General features: G+C 33.6%; 2 protein-coding genes across 4 annotated transcripts in view; one reads left to right on the top strand and one right to left on the bottom strand.

Annotated features, from left to right (window-relative positions):
* The window catches only part of LOC148601265 (polyamine-transporting ATPase 13A3-like), a 53,049-nt gene extending 52,488 nt beyond the window's left edge, over positions 1-561 (bottom strand). For both annotated transcript variants that reach the window (XM_088555960.1, XM_088555961.1), the window contains exon 1: positions 435-561. In XM_088555960.1, coding sequence (XP_088412086.1) covers positions 435-441 — 7 coding nt within the window. In that variant the 5' untranslated portion in view covers positions 442-561. The remainder of the gene's footprint in view (positions 1-434) is intronic.
* Positions 562-2,623: 2,062 nt separating this feature from the next.
* LOC148601264 (uncharacterized) lies at positions 2,624-18,642 on the top strand. 2 transcript variants are annotated; one of them, XM_088556574.1, is made up of 4 exons: positions 2,624-2,845; positions 6,211-6,275; positions 7,103-7,214; positions 10,161-18,642. In XM_088556574.1, the coding sequence occupies exon 4, from the start codon at positions 10,197-10,199 to the stop codon at positions 14,421-14,423; it is 4,227 nt and encodes a 1,408-aa protein (XP_088412700.1). In that variant the 5' UTR covers positions 2,624-2,845; positions 6,211-6,275; positions 7,103-7,214; positions 10,161-10,196; the 3' UTR covers positions 14,424-18,642. The 2 variants fall into 2 exon arrangements, with proteins under 2 accessions (XP_088412700.1, XP_088412701.1); XM_088556575.1 differs by lacking the exon at positions 7,103-7,214.
* The last annotated feature ends 1,159 nt before the right edge of the window (positions 18,643-19,801 follow it).

Below are 19,801 nucleotides of genomic sequence, written 5' to 3'. Positions count from 1 at the left end.
TTCCTGACCTTAAAAATTACTTTCCACTGGTAACAGGAAATGGTATGACACTGCTTCCTCATATTAAATGTACATGGAGCTCACTTATGTTGGCATGCCAGGACACTCACCCATTTTGAAAGTGATTTGGCAGCATTTTCCCTTGATCTTTTAAAAATTTTGCAAAATCTCACGCAAAGTTGACAGCCCTTTAATAGTATATAAAACTTTGTCCCCTTACATGTATAACACCTACCTCATATTGAAGATTATCAATAAAAATTCAATCGATTACGCATCTATATATTTAACTCCTTGATTAAAACTACTTTTTCGGTTTTGTTTTCATTTGTCAGTACTGTCAGGGTGTCAAAAAAAAGACTCCCTTCATTGTCCTTAAAAATGTCAAGATAAATCAGTATTAAAGAAAAGTTGCAAAAAATGTGTACACATACTGTTCATTTTAGGGAAAAGCTGGTGTCATGCTCCCCATAAATGGCTTTGTTTGAATTCAGGATAATATTAAACCAACTCAAAAAACGTCAACATCACCAACTTTTTCAACCGGAAGTAGTACACCAAATATTTTTTATGATAAGTCTAGAGAGAATCGAAAAAGAAAAAAAAATAAAATAAAACCCCGCGAAAACATGGATTTTTCATGAAACGAAGGATATTTATAGCAGAAAAAATCTATAAAAATCCTTGATGAAAACAAGAAATAATTAAATACCCGGTCGATCGTTTATAGTCTTCAATATCCAAAATTTTGAAGAAAAAAAATCACAATACTGGAATATTTTTTATATCAGTTTTGTGGACAATACTGGTATACCAGTAATGCGATCGCCAAGTACAGGAAATCCCTAAGTCCAACCAAGGAGTTAAATATTAAACTCCTTGGTCCAACCATCATCATGAATTTAAGAGACTTTATATCATATGAATTTTGTTCCGCCTTTAAATGATCAATATGATACCATTTTCTTTCAAATTTTGAATTCGTTTTTTGGACCTTAAATATCTACTTATAAAAATGTAGGTCTTGACATCATTACATGTACTTGCAAAAAAAAAAAAAACAACAAAAAAAACCCCAAAAAACCCAAAAAAAAAACCCAAAAAAAACAGCGAAACAAAATTTGAAAAAATACGTGTGACCGTTTCGCTGAGACCTTAATTGTTGATTCTGGGACTTGTGTATTTCCTGGTTGAGTGTAAGTGTACCCTAAAAAAAACTGATACATTAAAGAACAGCAACACGTTCCTTTAATCATTACAAATTACCTTGTCAGTTTCTAACTTGCAGCTGTTGTTTGCAGGCGAACACATCAAAATATGTCAACACTATCATAGTTCAAACTTGGTCCTGTGAAATTCATCGAATTCAAAGAAAGATTTTATACTTATTTTAGTTTCCTTACTTTGATCATTCATTTTGGTGAAAATTAGAACTTTATTTTATGGTAAAAAATTGGGCTGGAGATGGCCTTTATTGACACTCGTCCTTTGAGTAATCTAAACTGAATCCAAATCTCTTATACGTAGTATTAGTAAGAATAAGAACAACGGTCATTTGAAACGATGTCCAAAATTCTAAATTTAAAATTCGATTGGCAAAGATGAAAACAAATTATAAGAAATTGTAAATGAACAACGAACAACAAATAGTACCAGAAATAAAATTTAAAAACATTTATAAAAGGCTAAACTAAAGAAAATTCCTCTGTCCAAATCAAGACTTGGAGTATGGGTGTATCGGTAGGGTCGGAAAAGACAAGCATCTTACCCTACCGGTGCACCTGGTCCATGCTGCCAGTTATTAGTGAAGTCCGAGTTGTTCATTTACTTTTGTTACTTTGTATTATTATTTTGGCTATTTTATGTTCTTTGCTGTGTGTGTCAGCATATTTTTCATGTCTTGTATTTTGTCGGATTACATTCTTTTGATTTCCGCTAGAATCTTGGTTCCCGACACATTGCTAGACACAGATATATCATTTGCAAATGGTCATCATTTGACAAACATCCTTGACGTACACTTGTTTTGTAAAATTCACAGTGTTTTTTTGCTGAAATTGAAAAAGTGACAAAATTTTTGTTCAAGATCCACAGTTATTCACGTTACTTTCAATTGCAAGTAGGGAGTGTATATTAGAATATTAAGTCCTTGGTTTAATTTGAAATTATCATTCTATAGGTCTCTGTTTCATTAAAATGCAGTGATTGAAAGAAGGTAACGATCGAAAAAAAAATGCACAGTATATCTTCGCCCCATTTTGCTTGAAACATCTCCGTGACGGGCAACCCCTGTACTAACGAGTATTAGTTTCAAGGTCCTTTAATGTGATGTCTTTACGAAAAAAAAACGGGTAAGATAATTAAAAAACCGATGTTGTACATCCTTGAAATCTAACGAAACCCGTCGAATGCCAGGGCCGACTGTAATAAAAAAAATTACAGGTATATGCAACATACAATTACGAGAAAACTTGTGATCCTCAAAATTTAATTACTACTCTACGTTAAGATTCTCAATCGCGTCAAAATCAGCGTTACGCACAATAAGCGAAATACGGTCAGGAGACGAGATAATCAAAAGATTACCCCGCGGATGCCTCATCGATCGTACGTACTACTTCCCGTTAACGTTAGCTTCGCCATTTTAGCCGACCACCGTACAAGAACCGATAATTTACACGGATTCCTTGTAATTATGTGGAAATAATTTGGATATTAGAATATTCACGGGAAGTTATCGTATCCTATAATATTTTCAGAACGGCGAGGTTGTCTCACAAAGGAGTTCATCGTGTGTATTTCGCACGGTCGCTGATTTCAAGTGTCGCCGACAGATTTTCAACAGGTAAACAAATAATTTACAACCGAAAGTAGGTCGCGATTTTGTATATTTATAAGTCAAATTTTCTTCTTTATGACGTTTAATAAAGTCCATATTCGTAGGTTTTTTTAGACTATCTACCTCGAAACGATATATTGAATGTGTATAATGCTGGGTATTACATGCTGCATTATCGTAAAATTAAAGCTTACGGAAGAATAGTGTAGCGATGGTTATACGCATGCGTTTGTAGATCTGAGGGTCTAAAGGATTGCCTAAAAAAGGTAGATGTTGCCGGCTTTTAAGAACTATTATCAAATCGTTGTTTCAAATAAAAACTGAAGGAAAATATACTTTAAGAAATATTGAATCTTAATAATTTTCAAGAGATACAGTACACTCTCATGTTGCTTCAACAAAATTACTTTTATTTGAGCCTGAGGATTTGAGGAAAAACTCGAGGATTTGAAAGTTAACTGCATTGATTAAAAATCAGTTAGTGAAAATACATCCTCTAATAATAACTGTGGAAACAACGACAAGCAACTGGATAGCTCCATTGCTAAAAAATGTGCCCTTCTCAAACTTGAGAAAGTGCCCTTTCCTCCACTGGTACCGTGCCCGTTTCAATTTCTAGCTGGAGCACTGAGGATAATATGGAATAGGCATTGCCTGAATCAGCAAGCACTATGAGATTTACCATGCATGTATCGTCTGTGCAAGAAATGGTAAATGACAATTAAAGATCCCTTTGGCACAAATTAAGGGGGGGGGGTTGAAAGAGATTTTTTGTTTCGCAAGTGCAATATTTTTATTTATATTTTAGCAGTAAGCACAATCAATATTTTCATTTGAAAATCTGTCTTGTTAAATAATGGGAAAAATGTTTTTTTTTTCAATGAATGAGTAAAAAACTGTTTTTCCAAAATCCTAGCCCCATCCCCCCTTTTCCCCTTGCTTAAAAGATGGTCGATAACTTTGTAGCATGTAGCCATACTTAACAATTTTTAACCCTTAAGACATTTCAGTTTTGGTGGGTCAGATTAATTTGTACAGATACTGAAAATATTACAGTTCTCCACGGATTCTGGCAAAATTTTACACATATCATGAATGAATAAATAAATAAATAAAAATTTTATTTAGCTCTAACACAGTTACAATAAGTGGTTTCGGCCAATATTAAAATTACATGAATTGAACTTATTGAACGTGTGTTATAATGTATAACAGTTACAAATGTAGCTTACTGAATTGAAGTTATAAAGGGTTATGAAAATACAATTTATATATCAATTGATAAGACTTTTTCTTTCTTTCATGTAATCTGATATGAAATTAGACGACAACCTCAGTAATTTGAAAAGACTCAAAAACTATCAGAAAAGATGAAGTTATTTTTACTGAAACGTAATCTTAACCTTTATATTTTTATTTGTTTGATTTAAGGAAATGAGTTTCTCTGTAAGGACAGTCGTTTTTTGTTACTTCCGGCACATGACTTTTTTTCGTTAGTATATACCTATATGTACATGTATATAAAAAAAAGTAAAAAAAAAAAATGCCAGGATATCATGAAACAATTAAGTTTTACCATTGATAAACATTACACCAAACATATTGTTAATTAAATTTATCCATTGTTTACTTTTAAGTACTGCCTGAATTCCAACCAAATAATTTTTTTTTCATTTTATGTACAGGAGCAAATCCAACCAAATTTATCAAGTGCAAGTGTTTGTAAGAATCAGCAAAATGGGCAAATTTCAGAAACATGCATGTCAAAACCCCACCGATCTGAAAATGTAATATCACTCAAGGATTTCTCTATTTGAAAAGACCATTATTTGATCTCTGTATCACTGGCTTTGTGCAGAAATTTTTTCAATAGAATCTTAGAAAAATGAGGTTATTGACAGAGTTATCGACCCTTGAAATGTTCAGTGCATTTCAATGAATTGTAACTCAATGGTCCAGCATGATATGGAAAGTTTTGCCTGTTTTTCTTGATTCTAATGGTGCAAATAGTCAAATTACACTATCAAAATGATGTTTTTTTTTTCATACCATGTTTCACCTACTGCCAGATTCAGGAATTGATACAGAATTTAATTTTTTTTAACACATTTCCTTTAGGGTGTTTCACCGAAATATTGCTGCTCGGACATTTAACCCCAACAATCAATCATTTACGGTGTTACTTCTGTAAAGTACAGCGGAGACATGGTTTTTTATTTACAGAATGAATTATGTTCACCATATGTAAACCCACCTTCTGGATAATATTTAATAGTATTACATGTTAATAACATGCCAGTAGTGATTACAAATAGTAATACCTCTAGATCTTTTATAATAAATTATAGTAATATTATAAATCTAGCAGTAGAATCAATACACGTAGGTGTGGAGATTTTTCACAGTCAAATATTATCCTCAGGAAAAATATTAATGTGAAATATCTACAGGATAAGATTTCATCTGGATAGTATTTCATGTATTGCCTTACACATACATGTACATGAAAGGGATGGGGTTTCAACTTACAAATTTTGAAATGTGAAGTTATGTTATCATCAGCTCATTTTTTGCATAGTCAGAATTTCCTATAACTCTGCAACCCCCTTTTTTATTGGGATATTGATACATGTATGTTAGGTTGGGGATCATAACCATGTGCCTACTAAAAAGTTGGAGATTAGTGATACTGTGGAGAAACACACTTCACACACTTCTAACAACTTTTAGGTTGAAATCATGCATGTCACACCTACCTAGTTAAATTCCATATTCATTTTTCTCTATGCTGATACCAAATTTGCTTTTAAAAAAAATTGCACATTTGTTAAGTCCAATCAAATACAAGTTAAGTTCAAAATCCAAATGTAGTTTTCGAGTTAGGCCATTTTGAACATTTTTTTGCAATGGGGGAGGGCCAAAATTAAGGCATACTACAGAAAGTTGGTGAAGAATATATGTCCCTAAAATTCCCAATACTATGAACAAAACTTAGATATACAAAAAATGTACAATTACAAGTACCTGTCATTTCGCAAGTGAATGGGCATTCATAACACTAAGGTTGTTCTCTGAGGCTCCAATGGGAAAACAGATGTGATGTTATTGAATAGCTCCACACAATTGAAACAGTCCTATTCTATATGTCCAAATCTTTACAAAAAAATATTAAGTATGATAATGTAAGTGAAACACATCTACAAGTAGAATGGTAAATAACGTAAATCTTAACATGTTTTAAATAACTTAGATGTAATTAACTATTACAAGAGCTTTAGTAAGTGATAAGTATTCTTGTAAACAATCAATGTGTTTGTTTTTTTTTTGTTTAATGTTCCTTTTAATAAAATTACTTTTTATTTTATTTTCAGAAGAATTATGTCTGGTTGAATGACCTTGGAACTTAAAGATGAACCACAGATGGAACTTACATTAGGTAATTTGCTGACTATATTGTACATCTATATGTGTCATACTGGATTTCTTGGTTAAAGAATTGCTCTTTATTTTTAAGGGCAATAGGGCCAGTTAGGCCAGAGAAAAAAAAACATGTCTGTTTAAGGTTACCCTGCCTACCATAGCACATTTTATTGGCATTTTTTACATGCTGCTAAAATGTCAAGTTTTAGTTGCAGTCTATTAAAGTCAAGAAATCCTCCCATAAGTGTCTATATAAAAGAATTTAAAAGAATAAAATGATTTTACCCTTACAAATGTACATGTACCTACCCTATTTTTTCTTCCAATGTAAAATTAAACAGACATATTTTTATGTGGCCTTAAATTTATTCCACCCCTATGTAGATCACAGCTAATTCATTTTTTTTTAAATTTTGACTGAGTGCATTAAGCAACTCTATTATGCAAGTAGCTGTCACTTAAATACTGAACAGCACATGATTTTTGAAAGTCATTTTCAAACCATAATTTAATGAGACATGTTCACATTTAGATTCATGGTATTTACATTAAACTGGAAACTGTTTTGATATGTATTTAGTCAATTAATCCTATCTGTAAAGTTGTAGTACATTGTAGGAAAGGGAGATAATTCAAATTTGCTGGACCAAAATGTAGAGTTAGTAAGATGAAAGAGTCAAAAAATTGCGGAAGATATTAATTGTAGAAGTGGGATAAAATAATAGCATTTAACTGACGCAAATATCATCTTAATATTTTTATTAACCATCCTAAGTTGTAGAAAATGATATGTTAAGGTTCATCATCACCTCTTGACAAATATTGGCTTTATTTCATTACCAGATTCCCTCTGACTGCAGGCAAACCTGTGAATTTGGGAACAATTTAAAGCGTTGCTGGACCTACATGTAGATACTTTAACATTACAATTCATTTCCTGATTTGTAGACCTAAGGTAAGGGACACAACTCTTAAAAATCATTGAAACATTTGTATTCAGCATTTTACATCAATCTCATGTAAGCATCAACTTGATTGTGCTTTGCATTTTTTATCAAATCTTCAGAGAGTACCAAAATAAATTAAGTTGAGGTAATGTTTTGAGATGTTCCCCACATATTAAAGGTGAACTCTATTCAAACTGGTGTGATGGACAACATATCTTTTTGTGCTTAACTGTTGGATGCTCAATGAACATGCATGGAGTATGCTTAATATACACTTCTGCAAAGAAATTCTTTTGTTCTACCCAAGCTAGCCCTACTTCAAGCAGATGTGTATATTGTGCATGCTCATCAGCTTAACCCAAAGGGTCTATAGACACTTACATGTATACAAAAAAGGTAATTTAAACTGTGTAAATGAGTGGACCATATCAAGTGAAACTCAGGTGTTTATTTTGTCAACTTCTGTAGATTGGAAAAAAAATGCCTAGCTAAAGTGAGGTCAGTTGATTTACAAAAAAATTTTCTATGCATCTGTAATAAAATTTTCTAGATACACAGGTTTGTCTGTAGTCAGAGGGAGATTAATGATATTTTCCGAACTTCCTGGTCTATAATGGGTAACAAAAAAAAAAACACCATTTGATGGGTCCTATCCTGTATGGGGGAGGGGGGAGGGTTAACCTTCATTTAAGGATTTGTTCTCGACCTGTAAAATCCTGAAATAGTGGAAGTGACCATTGTCTAAGCAAAATTTTGTTAAACAACGTTACATAGCTGGATCTGCAAAATATACCACCAAACCTCTTTCAGAACTTTTAACTTCTATACTCACAGCTGTCAGAGAGGGTCTGCAGTCCTACCACAACACTTGTTACTCCCATAGTGGTATTAATTCAATGTGGATCCTGAAAAATTCGAAAGATCTTTTGGAGTCAATCAGTTCAAGTCTATTATCAGAATATAATAGCATTAAACCTATGATTTTTCAACACTATGTACTTCTATTCCCCATACTCAGTTAAAATCCTGACTTAAAAGCATTATACATCGTTGTTTATACAAAAAAGATGGTACACCTAGATACAAATATACAGTTCTTGGTAGAGATTCCTCATACTTTGTAAGAAATAATTCCAAATCATCTTCCAAATATACAGAAAATGATATTTACAAAATACTGGAATTTTTAATCTACAACATATTTGTCCAGTATGGTGGACATGTTTTTCAACAAACAGTCGGCATTCCAATGAGAACAAATTGTGGTCCTCTACTTGCTGACCATTTCCTTCACTCTTATGAGGCTGACTTTATAGTTGATCTGATTCGAAAGAAAGAATAACGTTTAGCTAGATCCTTTAATCTCAGTTTCTGCTATACAGAAGATGTATTATCTTTAAACAATCCTAATTTGGGGGATTTGATACATCACATCTACCCCAAAGAACTTGAGATAAATAATACTACAGACACTGTGAAGTCAGCCTCAAATCTTGACCTACACTAAGAAATCAATGGTAAAGGAAAACTATTGACCAAACTTTACGACAAACGTGATGACTTTTCATTCAGAATTGTCAGCTTTCCTTTCATCTGTGGCAACATCCCTTCAGCACCTGCGTATGGAGTGTTCATACATTATGTCAGAGCTTGCTGAAACTATGCAGACTTTTTGTATCACGCTAGAATTCTAACAAATAGGCTTCTTGGACAGGGTTATGTTGCTACAAGATTGTCATCACTGCAGAAGTATTATAGTTGTCATCATGGATCGTTATGGTGTATCCATCTGCGCTATGAAAACTTATTTTTTCAACATGTCATAGTTTTCTTCTCCTCTTTCGACTACTCCGGACTTGACTTTTTATGAGCAACTCGGCTGGTGTTTCTAGAAAAGCAGGGTACGCTTACCCTACCAGTGCACCTGGTCCATGCTCCCAGTTTTTAGTGGAGTCTGAGTTGCTCATTTGCTTTTGTTACTTTGTATGTATGATTTTAGTTACTTTATGTTCTTTGTTGTGTATGTTTGTTTTCCATGTCTGGTCTTTGTCCCTTGATTATATTCTTTTGATTACTGCTATAACCTTGGTTCCCTTGATTACTGTTACAAATCATTGGAATGTTTGTATTCATCATTTTACATCAATCTCATGTAAGCATCAAAGTAACTTGGATTGATGTAATTCTGTTTCAAATGAAAGCTTGATAGGCTTTGGTGAAATTGAATATGATACAAACATATCACTGATTTCAAGAGTTGTGTCTACCTCCTTAAAACTGATGTAAGAGACTTTATAAGTTTTAGGTTTATTCAGGGATCTGTTGAGTCATGTCTTTTTCACCCTGGCCACATGAGTTGTGAGGTATTATATGATACCCTCTGAAAAGTTGTGTGTCCATCCATTTGCCTGTCTACCTGTCCACCAATAGTTTCCAGATCATAACTCAGGATTGGATCAATGAACCTCAGTTGTCAAGTACCATGTAGGTTAAAATTAGTTTTCAGCAAAATCCAAACTGTAATTTTGCAGTTGGGACATTTTGAACACTTTGACATCCCCCTTTTCTCACTGTTACATGGCAGGGTATCTCAAAATATTCCATTAATGGCCTATTTTTCTGCAGAAAAAAAGCAAATATGATTGTATGGGTTTCTGTAATGTTGTTGCATAAAGATCAATAATTGCTTTTATAGAAAAATAGAAAAAATAATCTGCATGAGAAACATGTATTTCTGGCATTACATCTCACCCTTTTCTATACTGTATCCTAAAGTTTGTATGGTCTCCATTATGAAAATTATTGAAATGGAAGAACCCTAGTGATACATAGAGTTTATCAGTTGGATTTTTCCTGGCACCATATTTCAAAATGAGCCAGATTGATTTTTTAAGACTGAATTATGTTATAGCAACTTTTTTTTTTCTTAATAAACTTACTTATATTTTCCATAGTGTGGTATTTACTTGGAAAGACAACTGATAAAAAATATGGATGGTATGTTAATAGAATGGGAAAAGATGTTGGCAGATTCTGAAGGCCTTGATGATCTTGAACAGTCAGACATCATTGATAGTGAACTTTCCTTACTAGGAGGTAAGAATGAATCACCAAATAGTGTTGAAGCTGCCAGTATGGATGGAGAAACCAATTTGGAACTTGACACCCATGCAAGAAAATCCACAAAAAGTAGTCCCTCTTTAGCAGAAGATAGTGCAGAAACACTGAAATTGATTGCTGAATTAAACTCTGATAAATCAGATGAATTTGACCTTCCAAAGTTTTCTCAAGGTCACAATGGTCCAGGTAAAACAGAGGCACAGGAAAGTGAAGAGAAGTCATCGTTAACGGGAGATGAAAGCAACACAAGTAGTGCATTTAATAGTGAAGTAAACAAAAAGGAAACCAAGAATGCTACCTATGATAATACACTGGCAGATGGGTTTGAAAATTCTCAGGAATCTCATTTGCAAATTAGTGAAGTAAGAACAGGTGATATTCCAAAAGAAATTTATTACCATGAGAAAAATAGTTCTGCTGAAAATTCTGAATCTGAAGAAGCAGAGTCTGATGAAGACATTTCAAAAGAATCTAAAAATGAAGTGACTGACAAACCTGCTGATGACATTGTTCAGCTTAAAATTAGTAATGTTAGAACCGAAATTGAAACAAATTCTCTCAGAGACAGAGAATCTGAAATTAGTGAAGATGATTCTATGCCAGTGTTAGAAAAGCTGGGTGGCAATGAAACCGATGATCAAATAAATAATGATGAAGAGCAATATGAGAATAGCATGTACTTACAACAAACAGAGCCAAGTGTTCAAGAAAATACTGGCGATATAGTCATGATGCGAATTAAGGAGGAACCTGTTGAATATGAGGATTATGGGAAACCTGCAGAATTTGTAACAAACTTTCATGAAGAATTCCATGGGCACACACCCAACAGAACAGAACCCAAAACTACCATGACAACTAATATGACAAAATGGACCACTCGACCTGAAGAAGACTATACGATAAATGATGCTGGACAATACCAATGTGTCTACTGCAGTGTTCGCTTTGCAACTTTTAATGAGTTTGAAGTTCATTATAATTCTCGGCATAAGTCTATGTACCAATGCAGATTCTGTGGTGAAAGTTTCTATCGTTCTCAAGAAATAGCTTTTCATTACAGGTATCATCACCCAGATCATACAAGAGAAAAGCTCCAGAAAAAAGTTTATAAGAAAAAATCTCTTAGGGTCAGTCAAGACTTTGACCGTGATGATAATGAGGAAGATCAAGATTCAGGAAAAACAATACTAAAACGAAAAAAAGCAAAAGTTGCTTTGGATGAAGATGGAAACCCTATATACAAATGTGCATATTGCTCACGGAAATTCCGGGTCCAACAAGCTATGGCATCTCATGTTCGAAATCACCATATACAACGGTCACCCAGAGGAGAAAGAAAGGATTCCAAAGTTCTCAAGAAAAATAAAATAATTGTAATGAAAAAAAAGAAATTTGTTCATGGGAAAATTGTTGAAAAAATAATTTCGAGGGAATCTTGTGGAGATCCTTCTACTCAAAGTGAAGGTAAAAGTGAAACAGATGAAGGTGTTAGCCAGGAAAATCAAGAAAATGTTGAAAAACCCCTGCATTATAAAAACATGTCTTTTGAGTCTGATACAAGTCAGATGGAAGAAACAATTGCCATGAATGATTGCTCTTTGAAAAGAGAATTGAAGAGTAGTCTAGTTTATCATTGTTTAAAATGTCCCAAATGGTTCTACAGAGAAAAGCAGGTTGCAAACCATGAAAAAACATGCACTGGTATCAAGCAGGAACCAGTACAAGTTGAACCTGAACAGGATGCAGAGTTGTATGATGGGACAGATACACATCAGTTTGAAAAGCTTGATGGAACAAGTATAAAGACAGCTTATACAAATGAAGAGGACCTGAAGATAGAGCGCAAATATAAGAAAGATGTTGAGAAAACAATTCAGTCAGAAATTTCAAAAAAATTAAGACAAAAGATGTTACAGAAAAAGGCTAGACCACAAGTTATTGTCAACAAGACAAAGTCTAGATTTAAGCCATCGGAGGTAAACTACTTGCCAAAATACTTTTGTAAATATTGTCCAACTTCATTTGAAGACAGAAAGGATATGAATTTACATTTGCTTAAGCATTTAGGAGATGTCTATAAAGGAGATGACAAGTTTCATTGTAGAGTTTGTTTCAAGTTGTTTGACAAGAGAAGTGCAATGCTAGCTCACCTCCAGGAACACTCAAAATTGGATGTTCATACATTATTTGAACAACCTCACATTCCAGAATGCACTGTATGTGGAATGCCATTTTTGAATATGTTACTGCTAAAACATCATGTATCAAGCCATGTCTCCAACAGAGAGAAAGCTAAGGAAAAGTCAAATATATGTTTTATGAACAAAAATGCTAGTAATACTGAGGAAAAGGAAGTACTTCATAACACTGATAGCAATACCTCTCTATTAAATTGTGTTATTAGTGCTAGTGAAACTGGTTCAACAAAAAAGAACACTTTTCAGGGTAGCAAACCAGTTGAAAAAGAGCAGCAAGTGAAATTTACACAGGTAGACTATATAAGAAAGATAAATTCATCTAAAAATTTGACACTTGAAGACATTCCTTACCAGTGTGGTATGTGTTTTGCAAGATTTCCTAATTCTCAATTTTTACTCCATCACATAACCTTACATATGCAAGGGCCATATGTATTTAAGATAGAATCGGATGAAAAGAGCAGTAAAGGAGATAAACAATCACAAATAAAATCTATTAATAGTGCTGATGCAACAAATTTGGAAACTGGTTCCCTAGGAACCGTTCCTCTCACTAAGAAGTCTGCTCCTGTCATTAGCACTTGTAACCTTGGGCAGTTAAAAACTGTTGACCCTCAGACAACCTCTTCAACCAAGTCACCAAAACTCATTAGTGTACCTGTAGTGGTAAAAAACCCTGAGTCAGTTAAAGTATTTCTTGAAGATAAAGGAAGTATAAAACCACTTGACATTGCTAAAAACTGTAAAGTCATTAATTCAATATCAATGGATCATAAATATACAAATTCAAACTCACAAACATTGCCCACTTCAACAGCAGGGAATATGGCAAGTCAGGTACTCCTCCTACCTAATTCAAACACTCCCATGGCAACAACTTTATCAACTTATTGCTCAACTTTTGTTCCTAAGGTCAGTACATCTTTAAAAGGAAGTACACCACAGATATTAGTATTGGAACCTGGAAAAATGCCTCAACCAATTTCAAGGAATGCTCTAAGTCAGAGTTCACCAACAGTTTTAGGTCAAGGACAATATTATCAGTCTTTGATTACACAAACAAAAACTCAACTTAAGTTGAATAGTGAAAGATTACAAGATGGATTAAATAAAACAACCTCTAAATTACAGCCATTGGGACAGTACTTGAAACAGCATGAGGGTCAAAGTTTATTGAATGTGACCTCAAGTGGCAAGTCATTGTTAGGTCTGAGTTCAGGAAGTGAATCAAGTAACAGTCATTCATCAGTCATAAAGGAAATGTTAGAAAAGAAAATTGAACCAACTACTACTGGAAAACAAGATTATAAAGAAGTTGAATGTGACAAAAAAATCAAAAGTTGTGAAAATGCCTCAGAGGTTTCCGAGGACGAGTGGGTACATTCTGAGGAAGAATCATTGGCTGATTATGACTCAGATGATTGTGAGGAGTTTGAAAAAAATGCTAATGAGATAAAAACTGTAAAAAAAAACCCAGCCACTAAACCAACAGAAAGCATTTCAGTTATCAAAGGGAAAGAGAAGAAACAATCTAACACTCCAAAGCGTAATAGAAAAACTTTTCTCACGAACCCTAAAAACTATGTACCAAATTTTAAAAAGTGTTTAGACATTGCCAGTGGGAATTGGTTCGAGTGTTCATATTGTTTATATTTGTGTCAGTCCAAAGAGGAGTTGGAAATACATATGAAAAATCATGATAGTCCCAGTGCAATGAAAAAAGCAATGACGTGTCCGATATGTGGTCAGATGTTACTTACAAAGTGGCATCTGAATCGTCACCTGATAGTGCATGCCAATGAATCATACAAGTGCTCATTCTGTGAGGCATTGTTTTCAACATCTGAAGATGTAGTTCAACATATTGCTAATGCTCATAAATTAGGAATTCTTTAGTAGGTCATTTTGGAAGGAGTTTAATTTCCCAGTTTTTTGTAGCTTTACCTTTTTTTTTCAGGTCAGTAGGTAGCTTTTTAACTCACCTGGCTGAAGGCCATGTGAGCTATTGCAATCACTTGGCATCCATCATCGTCGTTGTTCATCGTCATTGATGACAATTTTTCAAAACTCTTCTCTCCTCTGACACTACTTGACCAATTGGAACCAAACTTCGTGTGCATGTTCCTTGGGGTATCGTGCATAGAACTGATGTGGGGATTTTTGATCTGTTTAAAACATGGCTGCCATTATTACACATAGAACAAAGGGGCAGACAGTAGTTTTTCACATATATCTCCAAAACTGCTAGGTTTAGCAAAATTATTTCTGTGGCTGAAATGACTCTTATTATACAGCCTTCAAAAGTCTTCAGAGATTAAAGTTGTCAGGTGACTCCTTGTAAGAGTTGTTGCTCTTGAAAGATGAAAAATAAGTTGTTTTTTTTTTACAGTTTTCAGCCAATATCTTGAAAACTATAATAGAAATTATCCTTATGATAGTCCTACCAAAGTCTTCTTGAGTCAGAATTGTTGGACAACTTGTTCAATTTATTGCCCTTGAAAGACAAAATTTAACCAGGTGAGTGATTCAGGCTCCTGGGAGCCTCTTGTTATGACTTAAGTTATGGTTCTGTCTAAAAACCAGACAGGTGGTGATTCATCATATCTTCAGGTCCTAAAAACAACTCTTCCTATGTTCATGTCCTTGGATCTGCTTCTTATCATGAAAATAATTTTGACTGGTTATAGTATAAACATTCTTGTGGGAAGTTTTCACGTACTTTTTCTGTAGTAGACCATAACCAAAATCTAAGTGTTATTATCTCCAGTGGGCAACTTTCATTTTCACTTTTATTTCTGAATACAGTTTCTATGATGCCTATTGAAGGATTTCTCCATTCAAAAAATATTTGGGTTTTCCTATGTATCTTGGAATATTTATTGACTGGTTATTGTGTAAAAATTTGACAGGAAATCTTTTGGTACTTTTTCTGTAGTAGAACATTGCCAAAGTTTTTATATCTCCTCCAATGGACTATTTTTATTAGCACTTATATTTCCTAATACAGTGTCTTGGGAGCCCACAGAAGGATTTGCAATAAAAAATATTTGGTATTAAGAAATGCATGAATCACCCTTTATAAGCATCTTCCTAATTTTAAGGCAGAGCTGTACTTTTTGTGGTAAATGCATACCTATAACTTTATATTTCATGAATTTGTAAATTTAGTCTTGTACCCAACTTCTCAAATGAGTCAAAATATGTAGTTTTTTTACACTGTTTTGATACTTAAGGATTTTTTTTTATTCCAAAGTTGAGAAAATTGAAAAAAAGTGATGTTGATGTCAACTCTAATACAGTGAAACCTATCTGGACTAATCCACAAAAAATTTGAAAATCTTCCTAAACTAGACACATTTAGAAGCCCCTTCATACTTCGGTTCTAAATCTATTTTCATTTGAAAGAAGCTGACCAAATTTTATAGTCCAATAAGGGTTTGATTTAGACAAGTTTCACGCTAAATATTGAAGGTTAAAAAATTACATTGTTGAGTAAAAGAAATCTTTTTACATAGTGTTGTCAAGTTATTTTTTATTATTTATAAACAGTCAAAATGCTTAAAAAAATTTTTTTCTATGGAGGAATGATTTCAGTAAAAAAACGCAAGATTTTGCGCCATTCTTTTTATTTCGAAGTTGAATTAATGAAAAAAGAACACAATTTAAAGATCAAAAGAGTTTTAATGTTTGACTCATAACTTTTCCAGGTGTGCATTGTTTGGTTTTTAGGTCTGAGTCTTTGATTGCTAAAAAAGCAGTCAGAACTTCTGGGCCTTCCCACTGTAGTTCCTTTCAACTGTAGTTGCACATTTTACACAGGAAAAATTCAAACAAATGTTCTTGGAAACATGATTCTCAAGTGCTTTCATATGTTTAGGACTAACAAATTAATTAATGGAAAGCAAATAAAAAAACAAAAAAATAAATAAATAAATAAAAAAACAAAAAAAAAAACTTGGAAACATATGTTGCAATTTTTTCTGTGATATAGTGAATTAGTAATAGGTGTGGGGGAGGAGGGCAGGTGTGTAATTTCCCTTTTTTATGATTCTTTATAATGTACATTTAGTTTATTGTTAATTCAGAAACTATTGCATAGTTTTTTTTATTGCAAAAAATGTGACTGACCCAAAATTACAATAATTAAAACACAAAGTAATTGATTTTGTTTAACATAACTAGTGCTGATTTTTTTTGCTTCAAAATTGCAATATTCAATACATGCCAAACACTTGAAATTTACCAGGCACATAGCTGCCGTTAGGCAAAAAAGCTTTTGCCTGCACTTAATTTTGCCAATTTTTTTTTTTTAAGATAAAATACAACCAGGAGAGGCATAAATGATGCTCTAAAACGCTGTCTCTGCGGAGCTTCGGGGGGAGGGGGCTTTGCCCCCCTGGACCTGCTGGGGGCCTTAAAAGCAGCCCCCAGTCCCCCTGCCGTTTTTTTGCCTACACTTCAATTTGGCCTCAGCTACGCGCCTGTTTACAGTATTAATTATGACCTTGTTTAATCCAAAAGATTTTTTTGCTCTACATTTTGTTTTGTTCTCATACTTTGTTGTGATATATTGCAATATCCAATCTGTTATTTATATTTTTGGCTGCAATATTTGGAATGTCTGCAAAAAACATAAGTAATCAGTGGTTGATCCAGAGGGGGAGAGGGTACAGGTGGTTGGCACCTCCCCTTTTTATTGGACAATTCTTCATTTTCATGAGTAACATTCACAAAAAAATGGGAAATAATGTCCTAGCATCCCCCTTTTCCTGAGGAAGCCTGGCTGGCACCCCTCATTTTCAAAATGTCTGGGTCCGACTGTGGTTATATTCACTTAACATGTTGTTATAGATTTTATTTCTGTTTTAAGAAGTATAATTTATGAGGCAGCTTTTTTTTATTTGTTGGCATCTGAAAGATGACATGGAATAAAATTGCCACTTGATAATGTATTCATAAAGTTGGGTTTCTTCCCTACTAACAGAATAAAATTGTTGTTTATGAGTACACATTTATTGGTATCTTATTCTATTGGTCATAATTTGCATATACATAGATAAAATATGTGGTTTAGATTTTTTTGTGGAAAACATGAAGAGTATTTATACATTTATTTACTTGTTTTGCCTCTGCTCAGTAAAATATATGTAAATATTGATGAATGAATGAATCATTTTTGTCTCTGCATCTGTACACACGATTTAAGGAACTGCTCAACCATATGGCTCATTATGTACAGATTTTTTTAAATTATCATATTAGCAAATTAGCATTAACATTAAGTCACGACCAATGAGCTGTGTTGTGCCATACTTGTCCCAACAGTTCAGGGTTCGGCGTCGGCGGTTGTTTCAAGCTGCTCCATGTAGTATTATTTCCATTATCTTTCAAAGATGGTGATTTGTTGCAAATTTTGGTTCTTGAATTAAAATCGTTTGACATGTGATATTTTATCACAACTAATGAATCGATTTTGAGGAGGGGAACCCGTTTCGTGTTAATTGCGGGTTAGTCGATGAGCATGATCAATATGCACTTCCGTGAGCCCAAGCCCTGCCTCTTGGTAGTGTATCTCGTGTATACCAGTGGCGGATCCAGGGGGGAAATTGAAATTTTAAAAATTCTTGAAAATCGTTCAAGATACCCGCAGAATGCTGGATTTGAGGTTTAATATTTCAAAATTTTCATTGGGGAGAGGGCATTTGCCCAAATCCCTTAGTAAATTTGGATCACCTCGTGATTCTCACCGGTGATCCACTCAAGAATTCCCCCCTTACCTAAAACTCTGGACCCGCCACTGTATACTCATTTACTGCCCCACAGTTAACATGATATGGTATGTTGTTAGTGATAGGAAAATTTCTTTATGCTTATTTCGCGCTAAAGGGGTCTAGACTTGTATTAACTCGCCAGTTCTTGCAATTTAGCAATAAAGTAATCAAATGAACCAAGATTATAGCGGAAATCAACAGAAAGTAATCCAGGGACAAAGACCAGAGAAGGAAAACAGACAAACACAACAAAGAACATAAAATAAATAAAATAATACATACAAAGTAACAACAGTACATGCGCAAAGCAAAGATACTCAATTTTACTTACGGCCCTTAGCAACAGAACAATATAAAATGGATCTTGCTTGAGATATTTACAAGATTGTCATTTTTTATACAGTTGTTCTTGAATTGAAATAGTGTTGCATTGTGTTCAGAAAACATTACCCTATGATGACCGGTATAACTGCTTGTTAAATATATACTAACATTTGTATGTTGTAGTATCTGTTTATTTATTTGTTACAGAATATGTAAGTAATATAAATTGTTACGACTCTATCGACTGTTTAAAGTTTGTCGAAGAACATAAATTTAAAATGATGCATTGAATATATTAAATGATTAAATGATCATTTATATTTTTTTAAATTGGTTAGTGAAAGCTTATTTGAAGTATTGTTACTGAAGAGGGGTATTTTCATTGACAGCCTCGGGTAACACAAGATTTCGTGGAAGTTTTGGTCTGCTAGTTGACTTCCATAGCAACCAGAAGTTCAAATATGATTTAGTTAAGACTTAAGGTCGTGTGAGCTATTGTCATCACTTTGTGTCCGTCATTATCGTCTCGTGTAAACTTTTTCATAAATCTCATCTCAAACTACATGATAGATTGTAATCAAACTTTGCTTGAATGATCATGAGGGTATCTTTCACAATCTCTGTGTGGGGATTTTTTATCTTGCAATTGCAACTGATTATTGTTTAATTACAAGTTTTCTTGTTTCATTTTAAGGCCAAAAGATATCCCAGACTCGCACCCAATTTTTTTTTGATCTGGCAAAAAGCATGGACGCCATTACTATAAATAGAAAAAGAGATTTAATTGTAAAATTTTGCAAATTATAACTCAAAAACAGTAGGGTTTAGCTAAAATCTAGCAGGGAGTAAAATTGTTCAGCATGATGGGATGGACCTAGGCTGAAATTTTCAGAAAAAAATATGTTAACGGATGAATGAGTTGTGGGTCCCGAATTTTACATTTCGAACTTTTAAAATAGTTTCTCCCAAGAGACTACGAGTAGGATGGATTGTAACCAATCATGGCTTGGATGTTAGTTAGGATATACTTAATAATCTGAGTGTAGAGATTTTTTATCTGTCGGAAAACATGGTCGCCGTAACTAAAAATTGAGGATTTGTGGAAATAACTTGAAAACAATGGGTTTAGAAAAATTTTAATTTGGTGAGCATGGTGAGACGAAGATATACCATTTTTTT

Source organism: Perna viridis, chromosome 12 (genome assembly GCF_037379345.1).
Source record: "Perna viridis isolate PV_CMFRI_1.1 ecotype Kerala chromosome 12, ASM3737934v1, whole genome shotgun sequence".
NCBI lineage: Eukaryota > Metazoa > Mollusca > Bivalvia > Mytilida > Mytilidae > Perna > Perna viridis.
Note: the sequence above shows the minus strand (reverse complement) of the source record. Positions and strands in the feature narration are given on the sequence as shown.

What these genes read in the sequence shown, in the direction of transcription:
- LOC148601264 (XM_088556575.1), top strand. Translation starts at nt 10,197, where the DNA reads ATGGATGGTATGTTAATAGAATGGGAAAAGATGTTGGCAGATTCTGAA.